This window comes from Meriones unguiculatus, chromosome 15, assembly GCF_030254825.1.
Source record: "Meriones unguiculatus strain TT.TT164.6M chromosome 15, Bangor_MerUng_6.1, whole genome shotgun sequence".
Lineage (NCBI taxonomy): Eukaryota > Metazoa > Chordata > Mammalia > Rodentia > Muridae > Meriones > Meriones unguiculatus.
In genome coordinates this window covers 47,699,823-47,720,562 of record NC_083362.1, presented here as the reverse complement: position 1 = coordinate 47,720,562, position 20,740 = coordinate 47,699,823, and the positions used below count along the sequence as shown (strand labels likewise).

The 20,740-nt window shown below is 40.1% G+C and overlaps 1 protein-coding gene across 1 annotated transcript in view; it reads right to left on the bottom strand.

Annotated features, from left to right (window-relative positions):
• Positions 1-20,740, bottom strand: part of Bmpr2 (bone morphogenetic protein receptor type 2) — a 125,914-nt gene that overhangs the window by 15,606 nt on the left and 89,568 nt on the right. The window contains exons 8-11 of the mRNA XM_021654371.2: positions 20,088-20,248; positions 19,027-19,174; positions 10,534-10,670; positions 952-1,124 (exon numbers count right to left, since the gene is read on the bottom strand). Of these exons, the coding sequence (XP_021510046.1) occupies positions 952-1,124; positions 10,534-10,670; positions 19,027-19,174; positions 20,088-20,248 (619 nt within the window). The remainder of the gene's footprint in view (positions 1-951; positions 1,125-10,533; positions 10,671-19,026; positions 19,175-20,087; positions 20,249-20,740) is intronic.

Genomic DNA, 20,740 nt, shown 5'->3' with positions numbered 1-20,740 from the left:
GTAGTCTAAGTTGGCCTTGAACTTGTGGCAATCTTCTCACCTCAGCCTCCCAAACTCTGAAATGACGGGCATTAGCTAGTATGCCTGGCTTAATTCCTTCAAAAAGCTTCTTTATTTGGGGTCTAAAATTATAGTTCTAACAAAGGAAGTGTCTCAGGGAAGTAGAAAGGCCTTTTGGGTCATGTTGAAGTGAGTGTATTAGCAGTGTGCTCTTTAAGAGGGAACAATGGCTAGGCAGTCTGAGTGTCCCGTCAAACAGCAGCTAAATATGTAGACAAAGTTTTGTTCGTTTTTTTTTAAAAAAAGAATATCACTAATAACTAAAGATATACCACATAATATATGCAGAAGCAATTATAAACTTTTTATACTATGAAAACATTTTACCTTTAACATGAACGGTGAGTTACATTAATAAAAACTAATTTCTTTCTTTCAGCTTTTGTTCAAGACGGGGTTTCTCTGTGTAGCCTGGCTACCCTGGAACTTGCTCTGTATTCCAGACTGGCCTCGAACTGAGATCTGAGTGTTAACGGTGTGTGGCTCCATGAGCAGCTAGCAAAGACTAATTTCTTTTACTGTGCATTTAGATATAAGGATACATATTCTGTCTTGTATTCATAACGAACAAATATTTTCAGTACAAGAATGGAAATACTGAGGGGCTAGAGAGACGGCTCAGTGTTTAAGAGCATGAGTTCGTGGAGAGGACCTGACTGCAGGTCACAGCACCAGAGTCCACAATCCGCATCTCCAGCCTCCAGGTACCTTAACTCGTGTGCACATCCCTACTCCACGTACACGTAATTAAAAACGACATGATGACCTTTTACACTGATAGGTGTGAGTTATCACACTATTAGGCTGGCTTACCAGTACTCACTTCCTATCCTTTATCTGGTCTCAGTTGCCAATACCATGTGAGAGATGCCAAAGCCCTCAGGGTCTTACCGTTCATTCTGCATAGCAGTAGACATTGGATTGACTGTTGGGCTCACTGATTTGTTCCTTTCCCAGATCATCATAAGTTCAGCCATTCTCTCCTCAGCACACTGTGCAGTAAGCCGGGCCTCTGCATCCTGGTCCCAACAGTCTTCAATTGTTTCCTTGAGGGACCTCACTGCCTATAACACAAAATACATCAGACAATATGCTGTTCTTAAAAACTGTATTTGGGTTTTTAATTTCAAATATGTCAAAGAAAGTCATATATTATGAACACACATATATACACATACACACATGTATATGTGTGTGTGTTTTGCCCCCCCCACCCCCGACAAGGTTTCTTTGTGTAGCCCTGGCTGTCCTGGAACTCACTCTGTAGACAAGGCTGGCCTTGATCTCTTGAGATCTGTCTGCCTCTACCTCCTGTGTGCTGGGATCAAAGGTGTGTGACACCATGCCAGGCTCCAAATTAATATTAAAAAAAAATACAAGTATGCTATGTTGAATGTATTTCATCAAGGCCTACAGTCTATCTCCTGCTGTCAACAGCCACTGATCACACTCAAAAATAAGTTTTCAGGGTGGCTCAGAGGGCAAAGTCATCTGCTACGAAACTTGGGTGATCTAAGTCTGATCACCAAAAGGAAGGAGACAGTTGGAGAGATGGTTCACTGGTTAAGAGTATTGACTGCTTGTCCAGAGGACCGGGGTTCAAATCCCAGCACCCACACGACAGCTCACAACTCTTTGTAACTCTAGTTCCAGGGAATCTGACACCCTAATACTAATGTATATACACATACACACACACACATATATACGACACAAGCCTTTAATCCAATGGGAGGCAGAGGCAGGAAAATTTCTGTGAGTTTGAGGCCAGCCTGGTTTACAAAATGAGTTCTGGGACAATCAAGGTTATTAAAGAGACCCTATTTCAAAAAACAAAAAGGGAAAAAGAGAGCTGATGTCTACTGAGTTGTTCTCTGTTTCTACACACACACACACACACACACACACACACACACACACACACACAGCCCTGGCACGTGTGCACCCACATGCTGCCCATAATATATACAGAAGTCAATCAAAATTAGAATATACTAAAAAAACTTTTCAATTTAATGCAGTTTTGCCACTTAGCTATGTTCCGTCTCTAGATGAGCTTTTCTCCTTTTCCTCTAGTTAGGTGTGTGTCATTTCAGCCCCAAACTTAAAGTAGTCTCATTCTGTAGTATCGGCAACAAAACATCAGTCTTCCTTTGGGGAAAGTTAGTTAACTTCCTTTAGAAAACAGCATTAGGGGGATGGAACTCAGTTGATAAGAATACTTTCTTAACATGCGTAAAAGCCCTGGGTTTGATACCAAGCACCCTAAAAATGGCAAGGTGGTCCATGCCTATAATCCAAGCAGTGGGGAGATAGAGGCATGGGGATAAAAAGTTCAAGATCACCCTTGGATACATAGTGAGCTCTACCACATCCTGGGCCGACAGCCTGGGCTGCATGAGACCCTATCTGAACAAACAGAAGGAAAACAAAAGCAAGCCCAGACACTGGAGCCAGGTGTCCTGGTGACGAGCACTCATTAGGAAGGGTTACAATGAGTTTGAGGTCAAGGTGCATCACAGTGAACTCCAGACGTTCAGTTACTTAGGGAGAGCCTTTCTCAGACATAACAAACAACTCAAACAGACATTAGCTGGGTGTGCTGACACACATCTTTAATACAAGAGGTGGGAGGCAGAGGCAGGCGGATCTCTTGAGTTCTGATGCCACCATGGTTTAAACATGGTCCAGTTTAAGGTACAGCTACACAGTGACATCCTGTCTCGAAAACAAAACGAAGCATTCCAAAATACAAAATAATCTTAACAGGGGCCGGGGAGAAGGCCCCTGTTAAGTGGGTAAAACACTTGCACTGAAACTGTGAGGCCTGGAGTTCGGATTCCTGGAACGTACGAAAAGAAGCTGGAACATTGCGTGTGGTGGCCACCTATATCTCAGCACTTGGGAGGCAGAGTCAGTGAATCCCTGAAGCAAGTTTGTAATCAGCAAGCTGGAACCAGTGAGCTATGCATTTAGCAAGAGACCCTGAGCCAGTCACTAACAACTGAAGAAAAAAATACACACACACACACAACTCCTCCAATACTTAGACATTTAACACTCAGGTTAACACACACACACATACACACACACAACACTCAGACAGATTAACACACGCACACAAGGAAGAAGAAATAAGAAAGGAGGAGAGTGAGGGAGGAAGATCTCTTTAGATTTGTTTCTAGATTTTTATTTTCTGGTTATTTTATTATTATTATTAATTAAATTTATTCACTTTGTAACCCGGTTGTAGCCCCCTCCCTTGTCTCCTCCCTCCTTCCCCCTTATCTCCTATTCCCCTCCCTGAGTCCACTAACAGAGGAGTTGTCCTCCCCTTCCATCTGACCCTAGCCTATCAAGGTCTGGCTGCATTGTCTTCCTCTGTGGCCTGGCAAAGCTGCACCCACCAGGGGGAGGTGAACAAAAAGCCAGCCACTGAGTACATGTCAGAGACAGCTCCTGCTCCCCTTACTAGGGAACCCACTTGGAACCTGAGAAATCTATGGGCTTCCTCTGAGCAGGGGGTCTGGGTCCTCTCCATGCACAGTCCTTGGGTGGAGTACTGGTCTCTGCAGAACCCCCTGGGCCCAGGAGTTTTGGCTTTGTTGGTCATCTTGTGGAGCTCCTGTCCCCTCTAGGTCTTTCTCTCTCCCCCTTCTTTCATAAGATTCCCTACACTCTGCCCAAAGCTTGGCTATGAGTCTCAGCATCTGCTTTGACTCATAGAGTCTTTCAGTGGCCCTCTGTGGTAGGCTCCTGTCCTGTTTGCTGTTTTCTCCCTCTTTCGATGTCCATCTTACCCAGGGTCCTCCTTCTTATTTAGCTTCGTTAGGTGTACAGATTTTAGTATGTTTATCCTATGTTATATGTGTAATATCCACTTTGAGTATACCCTGTGTGGCTTTCTGTTTCTGGGCTACCTCACTCAGGACGTTTCTAGATTTTTAAGCTTCAAGCTTTTCATCTGGGGCTGGACAGACGAGTTACTGCCAAGGCAAAAGTGTGAAGATTGCAGATTATATACATGCAGACTGCACACAAAAGCTGGGTGGCCAAAGCAATCCCAGAGCACTGGAGGCAGACAGGTGTCCCTGGACAAGGTGGCTAGCCAGATTAGCCAAAGCACCAATCTCCAGGTTCAACACAAATCCTGCCTCAATACAGGGTAAACAGTGATAGAAGACACCCAATGTCAACCTCAGGCTTCCCTATATGTCTACATACATGTAAATACATTCGTACCCATCTCCAGCACACACACACGAAAAAGGCTTTCATTTACCCTGATATCTACACTTGCCCTACTTCAATAGATACGAGAGATCAAGGATGGCAGATAGCAATGGGAATTACAGAATACCAGAACTTCAATGACTAAGAACATTTTAGTACATTTATATACATATACATGTATATATTTTTCGATGTTATATTTAAGGTGAGGTTTTTTTTTTTTTAATCTGAGAAGCTTATTCTAGGCTAAAATTCTTGGTGACATTATTCCTAAGAGCATGTTCTGTACAACAAATTTGAACCTCAGACCTGCAAAATAATTTAATAATGTTCTTTTTGAGTTTTGAACGCTCCCGTGTGTGCTGGGTAACCTAGAAACCGTGTACATGTACCTGGCAGGGCACGTACTCAGAAAGACCTGGGAAGACCACAAGCTTCAGTACTGGATCTTCAGGGTTAGTGTTACTCCAGAGAGAAGGAGAAGTCAGAATATTAAAAATCTTGGGTAAATACTCAAAGAGGGCTCTAAAACAAGTCAGTCATAAGATCTGAAGAATTAATATATATTTACCATGTAATACTTAAGATTTTTTTTTTTTGCCACTGCAACCTTCAAAATGTCTAATTTCATTTCATCATCATCATCATTGTTGTTGTTGTCATCATTTATTTTTTTTATTTTGGTGAGACAGGGTTTCTCTGTGTAGTCTTGGCTGTTCTGGAGTTCATTCTGTAGACCAGACTGGCTTTGAGCTCACAGAGATCTGCCTGCCTCTGCTTCCCAAGTACTAGGATTAAAGGCACATGCCTCCACCACCCGGCTGTTATAGGTTTCTATATATAGCCTTGGATATCCTGTAGACTCTGGGCTCAAACTCCATGATCCACCTGCCTCTGCAGTGTTGGGATAAAAGACATGTGCCACCATACCCGGCTGCTTATTTTTACTACTTGCTATAATGTTTTATGTATTAGAGACTTAATTAAGCTACATCTACAGCCTGAAATGTCCAGTTTAAAATAAAAATAAATTTAAAAGTAAGCCAAGTGTAGTGTTATAATTTTATAAATATTAGCTTAGGAGAATTCAAGTGCTTACAGACCCAGGGGGCAGCACTGGATTCCCTGGGGTCTGATGTTATGAACAGTTCTGAGCTGCTGAGTAGGTTCTGGGAACTGAACTGAGGTCTTCTGCACGAGCAGAAGTGCTCTAACTGCTGACCTCTCTCTTCAGAACACCCACCCTAAGACAGTAATGTTTTAATAAACAGAGCAGCAAAAAAGATAGACATTATTCTTAAAACACTTAAAATGATAGCTTAAAACACAGTAACAGGGACTGGAGAGATGGCTCAGAGGTTAAAAGCACTGGTTGCTCTTCTAAAGGTCCTGAGTTCAGTTCCCAGCAACCACAGGATGGCTCATAACTATAGTGAGATCTGGTGCCCTCTTCTGGCATGCAGGCAGAACACTGTATAAATAATAAATAAATCTTTGAAAAAAAACAACACAGTAACAAATTTCAGGATTTGAGTGGTTAACAGTAAATAGATATAAGTAGACAGAAGAAAGAATCTGTGAATTTGAAGACAGAAAAATAAAATTATTTAGTCTGAGGACAGAAGTCAAAAGAATAAGGAAAAGGAGCAGAGACTAGAAGACTTGTGAGCTATAATTCCCCAAACAGACACAAACATATTATATATACAAAAGAGGAGTTCTGGAGGGGAGGGGAAAAGGGCAGGAGAAATACCTGAACACAAGACTTGAAACTCCTCAAATTTAACAAAATAAGTGAACCCAAGAAACTTGGCAAACTCTAAGGATAAACACTACAGCTTCATGATAAGACAACTTACAGTCGAAGTGCCACAAACCAAAAATAAACAGAGATCCTGACAATGAGAAATTACAAACAAACAAACAACAGCCACTTCTCAGGGGAAACCATGGAAGCCAGACAATTATGGCATATTAAAGCATTGAAATAGAAAACAACTGTTAAGAAGAACTACATATCAAATAAAATTATACTTAAATAATGAAGAAATTAAAATAGTCCTAGGTAAATCAAATCTGGGGAACTCACTGCTAGTAGACATGCCCTATAAGAAAGTTAAATGGGGGTGGGGAGGAGCCTGGGGAGATGGCTCAGTGGTTAAGAGCACTGTCTGCACTTCCAAAGGACCCCGTTTCAATTCCCAGCAACCACATGGCAGCTCACAACTGTCTGTGATTCCAGTTCCAAGGGATCTGACATCTTCATACTAATGCCCATAAAATTAAATAAAATTTTTTTAAAAGAAAGTTAAATGGGGTTCTCCATGCTGAAATTTAAAAATTACAGAGCCAGTAAACTGTAGTTTTTATAGTGCTTCCTTTCATTTTTTTTAAGAATTAATGAGCCTTTAGTCATTTTAATAAACTATATACTTCCTAACTCTTGTACTGAATTGCTACCAAGAGAAACTGGGGATTTTCTGTTGTTGTTTTGTTTTGGCTGTACTTATCAGGTTTAAATGGACTTGCTGGAAGCAAACCAAGTATTACGAATCCCTTTCTTAGCAACTTTATCTAAATGAGAAGTACAAAGTTTTCAGGTAAATCTGCACATACTGCATATCCCTTAATGGTAGTGTTGCCAACAGATCTTCAAAGAATAGATCTTAGTTTTGTGGTGAAATGAAACAATTTAAGGAAGATGAAAAGAACGAAGTAGCAATCTACTATTAACAGATTCTCAGAGATTTCACAGACCTTCTCCCCCGGGGTCGGCAGCTCTGGGGAATGCTGGTGAAGCACAACCTATGCTCTCCCCAGCTGGCGGGGCTTCCGATGCAGCTGCCCACCTTCCCACAGCGGAAGCTGCAACTGGAGGCAATCCTGTGTGCATGGACCTAGCAAGAAGCTCTTCAATAGCCATATACTTAGCGATTCCACCTCATTTGGAACACAAGCTAGCTTTCACATTAATCTATTAACAAAGACGCCAGTGAGATAAAGTTCCATCTACCTGAATGGAAATATATAGGGTCTCTCCAGTCTCTCTCTGATATGACAACAATGAAAATATTCTATGCTTTTAAGGCAATCTGTAAATGGAATGTGAAACTATATAGTGAAATTATTTAAATAACTAAATTTCCTCATGTTTGTTGTTTAATTAGAGTTAAGAAAATTAATTTGCACTAAGTATAGAGATGTAATAAAAACCTTTGGAAGTAATCATTATTACTACCTTCTTAAAAAGAGATCAGCGAGGAAATATGAACAATACAGCCTCCTAAAAATATAAATATGAGTGTAGAAGTTGAAATAAAAGTTTCTAAATTTAGCCAGGCGTGGTGGCACATGCCCTTAATCCCAGCACTCAGGGAGGCAGAGGCAGAGGCAGGTGCACTCTGGGAGAGGACAGCCAAGGCTACACAGAGAAACCCTGTCTTGAAAAAACAAAACAAACAAACAAACAAAAAGTATTTACTGGGGAAGAGTGGCATGTGTCATGCTGTGCATGTGGTGGTGAGTCCTCTCCTTCCCTCTGTGGATTCCAGTAACTGAGATCAAGCTTGGCGGCATGGGCCTTGACCCGATGAGCCACCCTGCCACCCAGGAAATTAAGAAAATACCATGAAGAAATTACTGCTACAACAGTGCTAGTGAGAAATTGATGAAAGTCTGTAAGGGTAAGGCTGAGCAAATGCAGAACAATGCAGAGCAGCAATGAGAACAGGTGGGGCTGGACGCTGCTCAGCTGGAGCCAGTAGACACGAGGCCTGGAGTTAGGTCCACAGCACCACACAGGTCAGCACAGTGGCACACACCTCGTGAAGGCAGGAGTTCAAAGTTACTCTGCTACCTATTAGTATGGGCTCAGGTAGCCCTGTTCCCCAAACCAAAAAAAGATGGAAAATGCAAGAAATAAATTCAGACTTGGAATGTCAGGTGGTTCAATAATATTAGTTTGAGAATTCAAGAACAACAACAATACACACACACACACACTGTTCTTTCCTTTAATATATATAATATATATATAAAGAAGTAATTTTATTATCTGTTTATTTGTTTTTTTGAGGACAGGTTTCTCTGTGTAGCCTTGACTGTCCTGTACTCGCTTTGTAGCCAGGCTGGCCTCAAACTCACAGATATCCTCTTGAGATTATTTTAAAAGTAACACCAGAAAATTCCTGATTGGGGAAAATTTTGTATTTTCAAACTAAAAAATTATTCAACACCCAGGAAAAAATATGTGAAAAGAAACATACTTTTCTTAACATACACCCAAGTGGAATTTCAAAACTGTAATGACAAATATGTCTTGGAGTTTACAGACAAACAAATAAAAAACTGGGTATAGTGGTACCTTCCTGTACCCCAGTGTGGTGGTCTGAATGAGAACGGCCTCCATGGGCTCAGATATTTGGATGCTTGATCTACTGGAACTATTTGGGAAGTGTTAGATGTGACCTTGACGGAGTATGTGCCAGTGGGGTGGGCCTTGAAGGGTCAAAAGCCCATGCCAGACTCAGTCTTACTCTTTCCCAGTGTTGCTCTCTCTAACTGCTGCCTATGGAGCAGCAGTACCTTTCAGCTTCTGCTCCAGGGCCTGACTATCCGCCACCTACCATGCTTCCTGTCACAATGATAATGTACTTACATCTGAAACTCAGGCAAGCTGCAGCTAAATGCTTTATAAGTTGCCTTGGTCATGGTGTCTCTTTAGACTAACAGAAGAATAACTAAGAGCCAATATGTGAGAGGTGGAAGCAAGAGGAGGCATTCAGTCATCCTCTGCTATGTAGAGAGTTTGAGGGCAGTCTGGGCTTAATGAGATCCCGTCTCAAAATAAAAATTAAAAAAGGAAATAAAATGATAAAAATATAAAACAGTGGAGGGCCTGTGTGAGAAGGTTGGTGGGTGAGGACACTATTTAGGTAAGCCTGACAACCTGAGTTCTGAGTTCAGTCCTTGACACCCATGTAAAGAAAGGCTCAATGTCATGTATGTAAATCCCACCACCTGTACTGTGAGATGGTTGATGGACAAAACTGACTAGAAGCTCATGGGCTAGGTGCTCTAAGAGTAAGGAGTGTGGCAGAAAAAGAGGGACTGCCAAATTGTCCTTTGACCCCCAAATGTGCAACTCACCTGCCCCAACAATAGAGTAAAACATGGAGTAACAATGGAATAGAAACTGGAGTACACTGAGTTTTCATTACGAAGAGCGGAGGCTGGAGGGTATCTTTTCACCTTTGAAAACATTGCTCTGCTGATTATTGCTCATGTGTGATCCTAACATGCAAAGCTTTTTTTTTGTTGTTGTTGTTGTTTTTTTTTTTTTTTTTTTTTTTGAGGACGGGTTTCTCTGTGTAGCCCTGGCTGTTCTAGACTTGCCTTGTAGACCAGGCTGGCCTCAAACTCACAGAGATCTACCTGCCTCTGCCTCCCCGAGTGCTGGGATTACAGGCGTTGGACACCATGCCTGGCTGCAAAGTTTTTAAACATGCAATAATTGTAATGTTTGCCACCTAACACATACAGTAATACAATTATTTAAATGGAACTTTATCAAAAGAAGAAAATTATCTAAGTAAAAGAAAGACATAAGATTTTTTTAAAAAATGCTGTTTCTGAGTAGAACCTAGACAGATTTCAAGAAACTAGGGAATCTACCACATGGTGACTTTTTCTTTCTTTTCCTTTTTTTTTTTTTTTTTAAGATTTATTTAGTTACTTATAGAGTGCTCTGTTTTCATGCACGCCAGAAGAGGGCAACAGATCTCACTATAGAGGTTGTGAGCTACCATGTGGTTGCTGTGAACAGAACTCAGGACCTCTGGAAGAGCAATCGGTGCTCTTAACTGCTGAGCCACCTCTCCAGCCCCATGGCTGGTGTTTTTAAAATAAGCTTTCCCAAATGGCAAGAGCTTAAAGCAATGCCCATAGTATGTGTGGTTCCTAAAACTCCAAGCTCAATATTTTGCTGTACAGGAAATGTTTACATAAACACAATTTTGATGTTTTTACTGAATTTGACTTTTTAGATGAGGTTGGTTATATATCCATCTCTACTCCCTCCCACCCAACACATCTTTGACAGTGTTTTACACTGAAGCCCAGGCTGGCCTCAGCCCCGTGGTGGGGTGCAGCCATGAATCACCAGAGCTAGGTGGCTTCTATTTTTTGCTTCAAGAACATTTAGACTTGTCTACTTCTGGTCAGAAGTCCTCATTTTCTTACCAAGCTGTTTTCTTTCCAGGCCTCTGGGAACTTGGGCCTCTGCTTCTCTCTCGACACAAGAACCTGCATGTCTTCAAACGTGGGGTGGTTCCCAACCTCTGTCTGAAATGCCATCTGGTACTCTGGTACAGACTCACCTGTGTATTTAAAGAAAAGAATGATAGAGCTTCTAATTATCTTAGAAGACAGAAGAGCAGAGGTAATTTTAGTATCAAATAAGCATAGAAATCATATGTATTAAACACTTTCAAGAATATATGCAAGCCGGGAACGGTGGCGCATGCCTGTAATCCCAGAACTCAGGGAGACAGAGGCAGGTGGATCTCTGTGAGTTCGAAACCAACCTGGTCTACAAAGTGAGTCCAGGACAGCCAAGGCTGCACAGAGAAACCCTGTCTCAGAAAACAAAAGAATATATGCAAATTTCAGAGACATCGTTGATTTGATGTATTGTGACTATTTAGAAGTCTCAAATTTTAATGATAAATAAAAAAGTGGTTTCAATGCTTTTACTTATTCTTTAGTGTTGGGGATCAAACTCAAAGCCTTGCTAAGTACATTCTAAGTACTTACTTAGTACTAAGTATGAACATGTTAGCTACATACTTTAACACTGAGTCCTGGATAGCTTTTTCTTTTTCCCTGAAACAGAGTTTCTCTGTGTAGCCCTGGCTGTCCTAGATTTGCTTTGTAGACCACGCTGGCCTCAAACTTTCAGAGATCTGCCTGCCTCTGCCCTTCCAAGTGCTGGTATTAAAGGTGTGAGCCACCACACCTGGTTAGAGACACTCTTTTTAAGTAAGGTTTTGTTTGTTTATTTGTTTGTTTGACCACGGAGCTGTATCAGGCTAGACAGGTATTTTAAAATGGGTTTGACTGCTATTAAATTTAGGAGGAGAAAATAGTCTAAGGAATAACTTAAAATTATGTCTGAACTCTAATCTTGTATTAGAAAATAAAGAAAAAAGCAGGATTTAGTACAATAACATGGAAGCAAAGAGGAAAGACTGGATAACCACCATGCCTTATTAGGTTATCGGCTCTATTCTAGTTCAGCCAGGACATATCAGATATCATAATTTTTATGTTTTGTTTTGCTTTTGGAGATTGGGTCTCCGGTGTGCCAGGCTAGCCTCATATGTCTTATGTAGCCAAGAGTGGCTCTGAACCAGACCCTCCTGCTGTTACCTTCTAAGGGCTTGGGTTACAGGTACACACTACCACACCGGGTTGCAGAGCTGGGAACTAAATAAACTCTGGATTTCGTACGTGCTATGTGGCGCTGTACCAGAGGAGCTATATCCCTAAGTGAGTCCTATATACAAAATTTTATGACAGGACCATGTATGTCACTGTTTAATTTTCCTTGTAACAAGCAATATTTAAATCTAGAATTTCAAAGCATCACTAACTATCCTATCAGTGTTTGACATCTGTGTGTCACCCATAAGTACAAATTAGCTGCTCACAATGCAACACTGCTGATTCACAAAATATGAGAAAGTGTACTGATAAACATACAGAGCCAGGCAGAACAGGCCTGAGGACTAATAAATAAAAATTCAATGGCCTACAGCAGTGGTTCTCGGCCTTCCTAATGCTGCGACCCTTAATATAGTTCCTCAGATTGTGGTGACTCTAACCATAAAATTACTTTCATTGCTACTTTATAACTGTAATTTTGCTACTGTTGTATTTTTGGAGATACAGGTTTGGGGGTCAGGAACCACAGGCTGAGAACTGCTAGCCTAGAGGTCTCTTGGCAAAGAACACAGAGAACTATAGTCTTCCTGGCTCCTCACCACTATTCTAACATACTAAAGTAACAAGATAGATTAGAAGGGATGGCACTTAGGGCATTCTGTTCTAATCTTGGCTTCACCTCTTCCTTGGAAAATTCACATAACTGTTGTGTGTTCAATCTTCCTGTTAGCAAAATAGTAATGTCTGCCTTTCTTATCTCACTGGCACAATAAAAGTTATAATGACCTAGATGAGAAAACAAACAAACAAACAAACAAAACTCCATAAAGCACAAACTTTTGTTTCTATTTGAATATTCAAAACAATTCTTGCCCCATCAATATTTTTAATAATTTTAACAATTTACAAAAATTAATTGTATGTTTTTATAGTCTATGCAGCAGAGCCCAAGTTATTAGAACACTGAATTGCATTTAAAAACAGGTGACATTACTGCATGTTTTTAAGATTAAAGCGAATCAATATCAACATTGAACTCTAAGACAAAACTAAAGGATTTAAAGATGCTGGTTTGTTCCTTGAAACCTACCTCGGAGAACCAATTTCAACTCAAGTTACCTGAACTGTTATTTACTAGCATCTCTGACCTGCCTCTGCATGATACATGTGTATACTTCCCAGTTATTTGTTAGTTTTCCTTCCACCAAATGTTACATTAGCAGAATTTAAAAATTAACAAGCTATTGTTTTACTAAGATCACTTAAATTCTAACTTCAAAGCTTACTGTAAGACATTGGTGCACGATTGTGCGTTGACGCAGTGGCACTAAGAACCCGCAAAGCGGCTGAGAGACAGCGCGTCTGGACCCCGCCTGTCACGCACACGGGGCCCTGGGTTAGGTAGCGAGCGTGGCGCTATGTACCGGCACAAACAGTTTGACTTCTGGTTCTACATGCACAGGCACACATGTGTACACACACACACACACACACACACACACACACACACACACACACGCATCAAAGAAAATTCCACTAAATATTCATGGTTCTAAATCTAGGTTTTCAAAAGACACTTATATGGAGCCAACTCTATTAATACATGTGGACACAGATGTTAATCTCCCATCATGATGGGAGATACTAACCTTAACAGATTTTCCTAAAACTTGATAGTCACTGGATTGCTTAAGAGAAGTCCTATAATCTCATTTTCTTTTAAACTGTTAAGAAGAGATCAAATATTTGACTCTATCATTTAATATTCCTTTTCTGTTACCTCATCTGGATGGGTTAAGCGTCTCCTTTATTGAAGCATTTTTGCTCCCTTCTCAAATGACATTTATTCCTTTTCTTCTCTTCTTTCTCTTGTATTTTTTTTTAAATTTCTTCCTTCATTTAAATACTGTAGCATTTTACTCTTTCCTCATGCTAAGACATGTAATTCACTTATTTTATAAATATTTTATAGAATCAACCTTCATTACATGTTTTAATTCAACATTAAAACATATGTTGTAGGGGCTGGAGAGATGGCTCAGTGGTTAAGGGTATTGTCTGCTCTTGCAAAGGTCCTGAGTTCAGTTCCCAGCAACCACATCTATACTGGGATCTGATGCCCTCTTCTGGCATGCACATGACCTGCAGATAGAGTATTCATATATGTAAAATCAATCTTAAAAATTTTGCATTTTTAGATAAACTAAAAAAGTTTGCATAATTATTATAATACTCTAGGTTTTAAAAATAATTTTTACATTTTATTTTATGTGTTTGAGTATTTTGCTTGCTTGTATGTACACTCTATGTATGTGTTGGGTGTCTGCAGAAGCTAGAAGAGGGCATTAACCCTGAACGGTGGCTCAAAACTCTCTATAACTCAAGTCTCAGGTGATCCGATATCCTGTTCTGCATATGCAGCAAACATACATGCAGCCAAAACACTCCTTCATACACATAATAAAAACACATCACTTTTAAAAGGTTTGAAAAGTACGCTGTATACCCTGCTTGTGATTTCTGAATACTTTTCTCATATTCTCTGTCATATAGCTTATCTTCTTGATTTAACAGAAGCTCCTCTTATTCACGTAATAATCATAATCATTTCTAAAGTCAGGCGTGGTGGCTCACACCTTTAATCCCAGCACTCAGGATGCAGATGCAGGTCTCTGAGTTTGAGGACAGCCTGGTTGGTCTACAGAGGGAGTTCCAGGACAGCCAGGGCTACAGAGAGAAACCTGTCCCATTCCTCAGTTCTACCTGCTCACGACTTTTCAATTACATTTACTGTCGTTTGGTGTTTGTTGCCCAGTGTCTCACTATATGTAGCCCATGCTGGCTTCAAATCCAGTTCTGCTTGCCCCAAGCGTCCCTGGCCTCCTGCTCCTATCTCTTGGCTGCTGACATTCCATGTCTGCCCAAGTCATTAACTTCAGACACTGGTTTTAAAAAATCCTCACCATTTTCCTAAACATTAATCTTCCCAATTAATCTGCTTACTGAGAGAATACCTGGATTTTTCAGTCTTAACCATTTGTCCTCCACTACTGTTAGATAGCACCTTCTCATCAATGTGTCTCTGTGGAGCACGGGACTCAAAGCCTCATGAATTCGAGGCAAACCCTCTACATCCTGGAGCTACAGCTCAGCTTTCATTTAACCAATTTCATCTTAACCTTCATTTTATCTTAATCACATATGTATATATACACATAAACATGTATATAACTGATTGGTTTTATTGTTGTCTTAAGACAAGGTTTCTCTGTGTAGCCCTGGCTGTCCTGGAACTAGCTCTAAGAACCAGGCTGGTCTCGAACTCAGAGACCTAGCTGCCTCTGCCTCCCAGGTGTTGGGATTAAAAGAGTGTGACACCATACCCAACTCAGTGTATTTTTTTTTTTTTAATTGTCTTAAATGCTGTAAGAATAGGCCTGGGGAGATGGCTCAGTGAGTAAAGTGCTTGCCTTGAAAGTATGCGGACCTGAGTTTGGCTCCTAGAATGCACCCCCTCACCCTGGCCAACAATAACAACAACAGAACGACGGGTGTGGTGACACACCAGACTACAATTCCAGCAATGGCAAGAAGGAGGCAGAGACAGACTGATCCCTGGTAGCCAGTCTAGACTACTTGGTAGAGTTCCAGTAATGTCCTATATTATGAGCCATCAAAGGATGGACCCAAGGGTGTTCACTACATTACAGCTCTCATGATGTAGGCATGTCTAGAGACAGTAAGACTAATAAGAAATCTTTAATAAATAAAAGAGTAAGTTCTTAGTTACCTATCAATATTCCATTTCAAAAAACTCTGTAATGAAATCATTCTTCTGACTTGAACAACATTTCTTTTAGATTCCTTGCTGCTATCTCACTATTTCTCAGACTTCTGGATAACTTCTTTAGAAACAGATTCCTTCTTTGAATTTACTCTTACTGTATTTTTCTTACTCACATGGATGGCAAGATTACAGGTATTGTGATGGTTAGCTAATCTTGATCATCAACATGGTTGGATTAAGAAGTTCCTAGGAGAGCAGACATTCTGCGGTATCTGTGAGGGCTTCTCTAGACATGCTTACATCATGAGAGCTATAATGTAATGAACATCCTTGGGTTCATCCTTTGATGATTCATAATATAGGACATTATTGGAAGGTAGTAAAATGTGTGGTGGGACCAGTAAGAGGAAGTAGGTTGTAGGAGGGCAACACCTGGGGTTATATATATTGCCTGAACTACTCCTGTTTCCCATGAAGAAGATGCTCTGCCCACACCCCAGGGCTACACAATTACTTCCTTTGTTTTTCTCAGGTGTTTGTACAGTGATCGTAAAGTACGATAAGTATCTCCATGTAATCCTCTTATTCTTTTTTATTGTTGTAAAATAATAATATAAAAAGTCTATTATTTTAATCATTTTTGGGTGTACAGCTCTGTAGCATGAAATACAATTCCCATGGTGCATCTATCGCCATTATCCATGTCTAGAATTCATCATGTTCAGACTTTACTCATTAAACAAAAAAAATTATCTCTGAAATTTTACCTTTTATAACCCTTTCTGTTTGATTTATTAGTTTTTTTTGTTTTGTTTTGTTTTTCGAGACAGGGTTTTTCTGTGTATATATATTTGCTTTTAAAGATAGTATACAAAGTAATGGGCTGCTGCCACTGCCTCCTTCTCTTCCTTCTTTGTTCTGTTTCAAATCAGGGTCTCACTAGCTGCTCTGACTGTCCTGGGTTCCCTGTGGAGTCGAGGCTGGCCTCTTAGGTTGCAAAGGTCCACTACACCTGACAGTAATGGCTTTCCTAATGGCATTTCCATACATACTTTGCTCTCACATTTATCTCACTCTTCCCTCCCCCATCAACTTGCTTTCCACTGACTTCACCTCCTGGTCCCTATGTTTACTTTGCATGTACCTTATTATTCCTCTCCTTTTTTCTCCTTCCTTATCTTGAGATCTCTTCCTCTTGTGGTCCCTTTTCTAGTTTCAAAACCTAAACCCACACCTGACCCCGTAAGTAAAAATCAGTATTTAGAATTATGTGTATGAGAGAAAAAAAACCATATAATGTTTGTCCGAGATGGCTTATTTTACATAATATAATCATTTCCAGAGTCATCCATTTCTTGTTAGTGCCATGACTTCATTTTTCTTCATGGCTGAATAAAATTCCATCACACGCACGTACCCACACTTTCTTTCTTGTTTTTCTTTTCTTTTTCTTTTTTCTTTTTCCAAGACTGGCCCTTACTGTCCCAGAACTCACTCTGTAAACCAGGCTGGCCTCAAACTCAGAAATCTGCCTGCCTCTGCCTCCAAAATGCTGGGCCATATAGAAGGAATTTTTTGTTACTAAATTTTTTTTATTTTTGTGTGTATGTATATGTGTACGCCCATTTCATACAAGTTTGTAGAGTTTCTACCTCCACTTTTCTGGAGATTGAACTCAGGTCACTAGGTCTGTGCAGCAGGAGCCTTCACCAATTGAACCGTCTTGTCATCCCAGCTGGTAGTCCCATTTCTAGGTTTCAAAGAAACTTCCATGTTGATTTCTATAGTGCCTGTGACAATTTACTCCCACCAGCAGTGATAATCCATCCTATATGTTTATTTGTTTACTTACACACATATACATGTGAAGGGCAGAGGTGGTCACCAGATGTCTTCCTGGATTGCTCTTTGCCTTTTGAGACAAGGTCTCTCACTGCAACCTGCAGCTTACAGATCCAGTTAGGCTGGCCGGCCATGGATTGCCAGGAATCCATTTGTTTCTACCTCCTCAGCACTGGTACTAGAGGCACACAGCAGTGGGCACAGCTTTTTACATGGGTACTAGGATCTGAACCCTCATGTTTGTACAGCAAGCACTTTAGTCTCTGAGCCATCTTCCCAGCCACCACAAGCAAGTTTGTTTGTTTGTTTGTTTTGAAAGTACTACAATTAAAGGATGACTGTTGCTTCTGTTCTAATAAGTAACAAACAGCAGTGTTAGTGGTTGGGGGATGGCGGGGTGGTAAAGTGCCAGCCTCCAATGTGCAAAGGCCTTAGGTTTGAACCCCACAAAAGGGATTTAAAACACCTCAATTTTCTAAGTAGGCAGGCAGTTAAGTCTTCTTTGCAGACCTGAACAGAAGGCTGCATTCTTCTAAAACTAAAATAATATGTTACAAAGTTTAAAAAAAAAAAGTGTGCTAAAATCCCAGTTGACAATTACTGCTATTTTCAGAAAAATATCTTGATTAACTCTCTGTACTTCTAATTTATGAAACATTATTTTTTTAATAATTTATTTTTAAGTTTATTTTTTGTGCATTAGTGTGAAGGTGTCAGATCCCCTGGAACTGTTGTTACAGACAGTCAAGAGCTGTCATTGTGGGTGCTGGGAATTGTACCCAGGTCCTTTGGAAGAGCAGACAGTGCTCTCAACCACTGAGCCATCTCCAGCCCCTATGAAACATAATTTAAAAATATTTGTTTTTATTATTTCTAATTGTGTGTCTGTGTATAGGTATGTGCATGTGAGCACAGGTGTCCACATAGGCCAATGGGGTTATTAGAGCCTCCTGGAGTTACAGAAAGTTGTGAGCCATCTGAGATGGTTGCTGGGATTGAATTTGGGTCCTCTTGTAGAGCATGCTCTTAGCTACCGAGCCTTCTCTCCAGGCCTCAGAAAACATACTTTTATTTATGAAAGTAGAAATTAGCTGACCTATAGTAAGCTCAATAAGTATCAGTTCATTTCACTGTATTAGAATTATAAACTAATTTTATGTGTGTCTGTGTATGTCATGTGTATGTTGGTGTCTGAGGAAGCCAGGGCCCCCTGAGGTAGGAGTGAGGGCTGAGGACCTATTACCGGAATGAAACTGCTCAGATAAAAACATAGAGCAGTTTTTTAATAAAAAAAAAAAACTTTCTGATTTACTCTGTTCTGTTAATAATATTTCCATTCTGAATATTCAATATTCAGATGGCAATGAACTAAAAGTTTGAAGGAAAAAAGATTACTGAATCCAACTGAGTTGTTGAATGTAAGTGAGAAAGAAAATACAATTGTATCACTTCAAAAATCTGATAAATCGGGGCTGGAGAGATGGCTCAGAGATTAAGAGCACTAGCTGTTCTTCCAAAGGTCCTGAGTTCAAGTCCCAGCAACCACATGGTGGCTCATAATCATCTGCAATGAGATCTGGTGCCCTCATCTGGCAGGCAGAATACTGTATAAATAATAAATAATTCTTAAAAAATATGATAAATCTAGCAGCAGTTCTTACCAGGGAAGAGGTCTGTGCATCTCATGAACACCTCCCAGTAGATGAGCCCAAGCGCATACATGTCTACCTGCTTCAGGGCTGACTCGCAGTCCCTCAGGTTCACAGCTCCTTCCAGCACTTCCGGTGCCATATAGCGAATTGTGCCAACCTGGAATATTAAGAGTGGTTGTTTAAAGAAATAGAATGTAACATGTCATGAAGGGCAAACATCAGATCAAAAATCATATGTCAAATTCACTCTTACTAGTGTTATTATTTGACCCTAAGGAGGTGACTGAGCCCCCTCTACACAATACATTAAAAAAATCTCTCCCCTCTTAATAATTAAACAGTATTAAATCTGCTTCAGTAAAAAATACTCACTGATAAGAAAGAATAGAGTAATTGTTCTTACGCCAAGTTTTAAAACTCCATGAGCCTGCAGGCTGCTCCCCAGCTGACTGTCTTACTCACTGCCCACCTTTGCAGTGTAGACAATAATGCAAAACAAAAACTATCAAGCACGGTGAGAAAATTGCAAATCAATAGGTACATCATTTAACATTTTTAAAAACTGCAAATATGTTTATATATGAAGATCTGTGTGTGAAAGCATAGAAAAGGGTCAGAAAGGATACATTAACATTGTAATCAGAGAGCAAACTTGGTAACCTTACTCTTGCTTCAAAAATCAATTCCTGGCTGGGTTTGGCAGCACTTGCCTAAAATCTCAGCCCTCAGAGGAGAATAGTTATTCAAGGCCAAATTGGGCTATACAAAGAGAATCTGTCTCAAAAATGAAACAAAAATTAACCAACTAAAAAAAATTAATCAAAAAGAAAAAAAAACCTAACAAAACAAAAACGGACAATCTAATTATGTTCCCTTTTAAAACACCAAAAAAATCAATTCCACGATACTTGTCCATAATGTCTGTTCAAATGAGCTGAAGTTTTCATTTTCAAAATGAACTGACACCTTTACCAAATACAATGTTGGTGTTTCCTAATTTCTTAACTTTACCAGTCTGCAGCTGACAGTGCAGAGGGATAACTGTTGTGTTGTGATGCTCCTGTACTCACCTCACTGATAGCCGCGTTATCTTCCTCCCCTGGGCGCACCAGCCTATTTCCTGTCAGCCTCATGGACAAGCCAAAGTCACTAATAACACACGTGCCATCATTTTTGACCAGGACGTTTCTGCTGTTTAAGTCTCGATGGGAAATTGCAGGTTTATAATGATCTGTTTGGGTAATTTTAAATACTTATTAATGCTTAGATAGAATTATTGGAAATTAAATTAACATACAGATAATGGGAACTATATAGTGCTATTTTTCCACCTGTTACTTGTTAAAAAAAAGCGAGGGGGGAGGAAAAGAAAGCTAGTTTTCAAGACACATGTCTAAAATCTAGCACATGGCCTGCAGCAGCAAGATTGAGACTAACATAAATGACAGAGCAAGACTTCAAGTCAAACCAAGCCAAACCTCACAATTTCAACATATCACTATTTTCTAAAAACTCCTCTTATAAATACAGTTAGCAAGCACTAAACATTCAACTGACTCTAACAATAAATACTTCTCTCTAATACAAACTTGTTTTTCTCTTCATTTCTTTTTTGTTTTGTGTTCCCTGTTGTGGTTGGTTGATAAGGAGGTTGGCTAATTTTTTTCAGACAGGGTTTCATGTAAACCAGGCTGAGGATTACCCTGCACTTCTGATCCTCCTG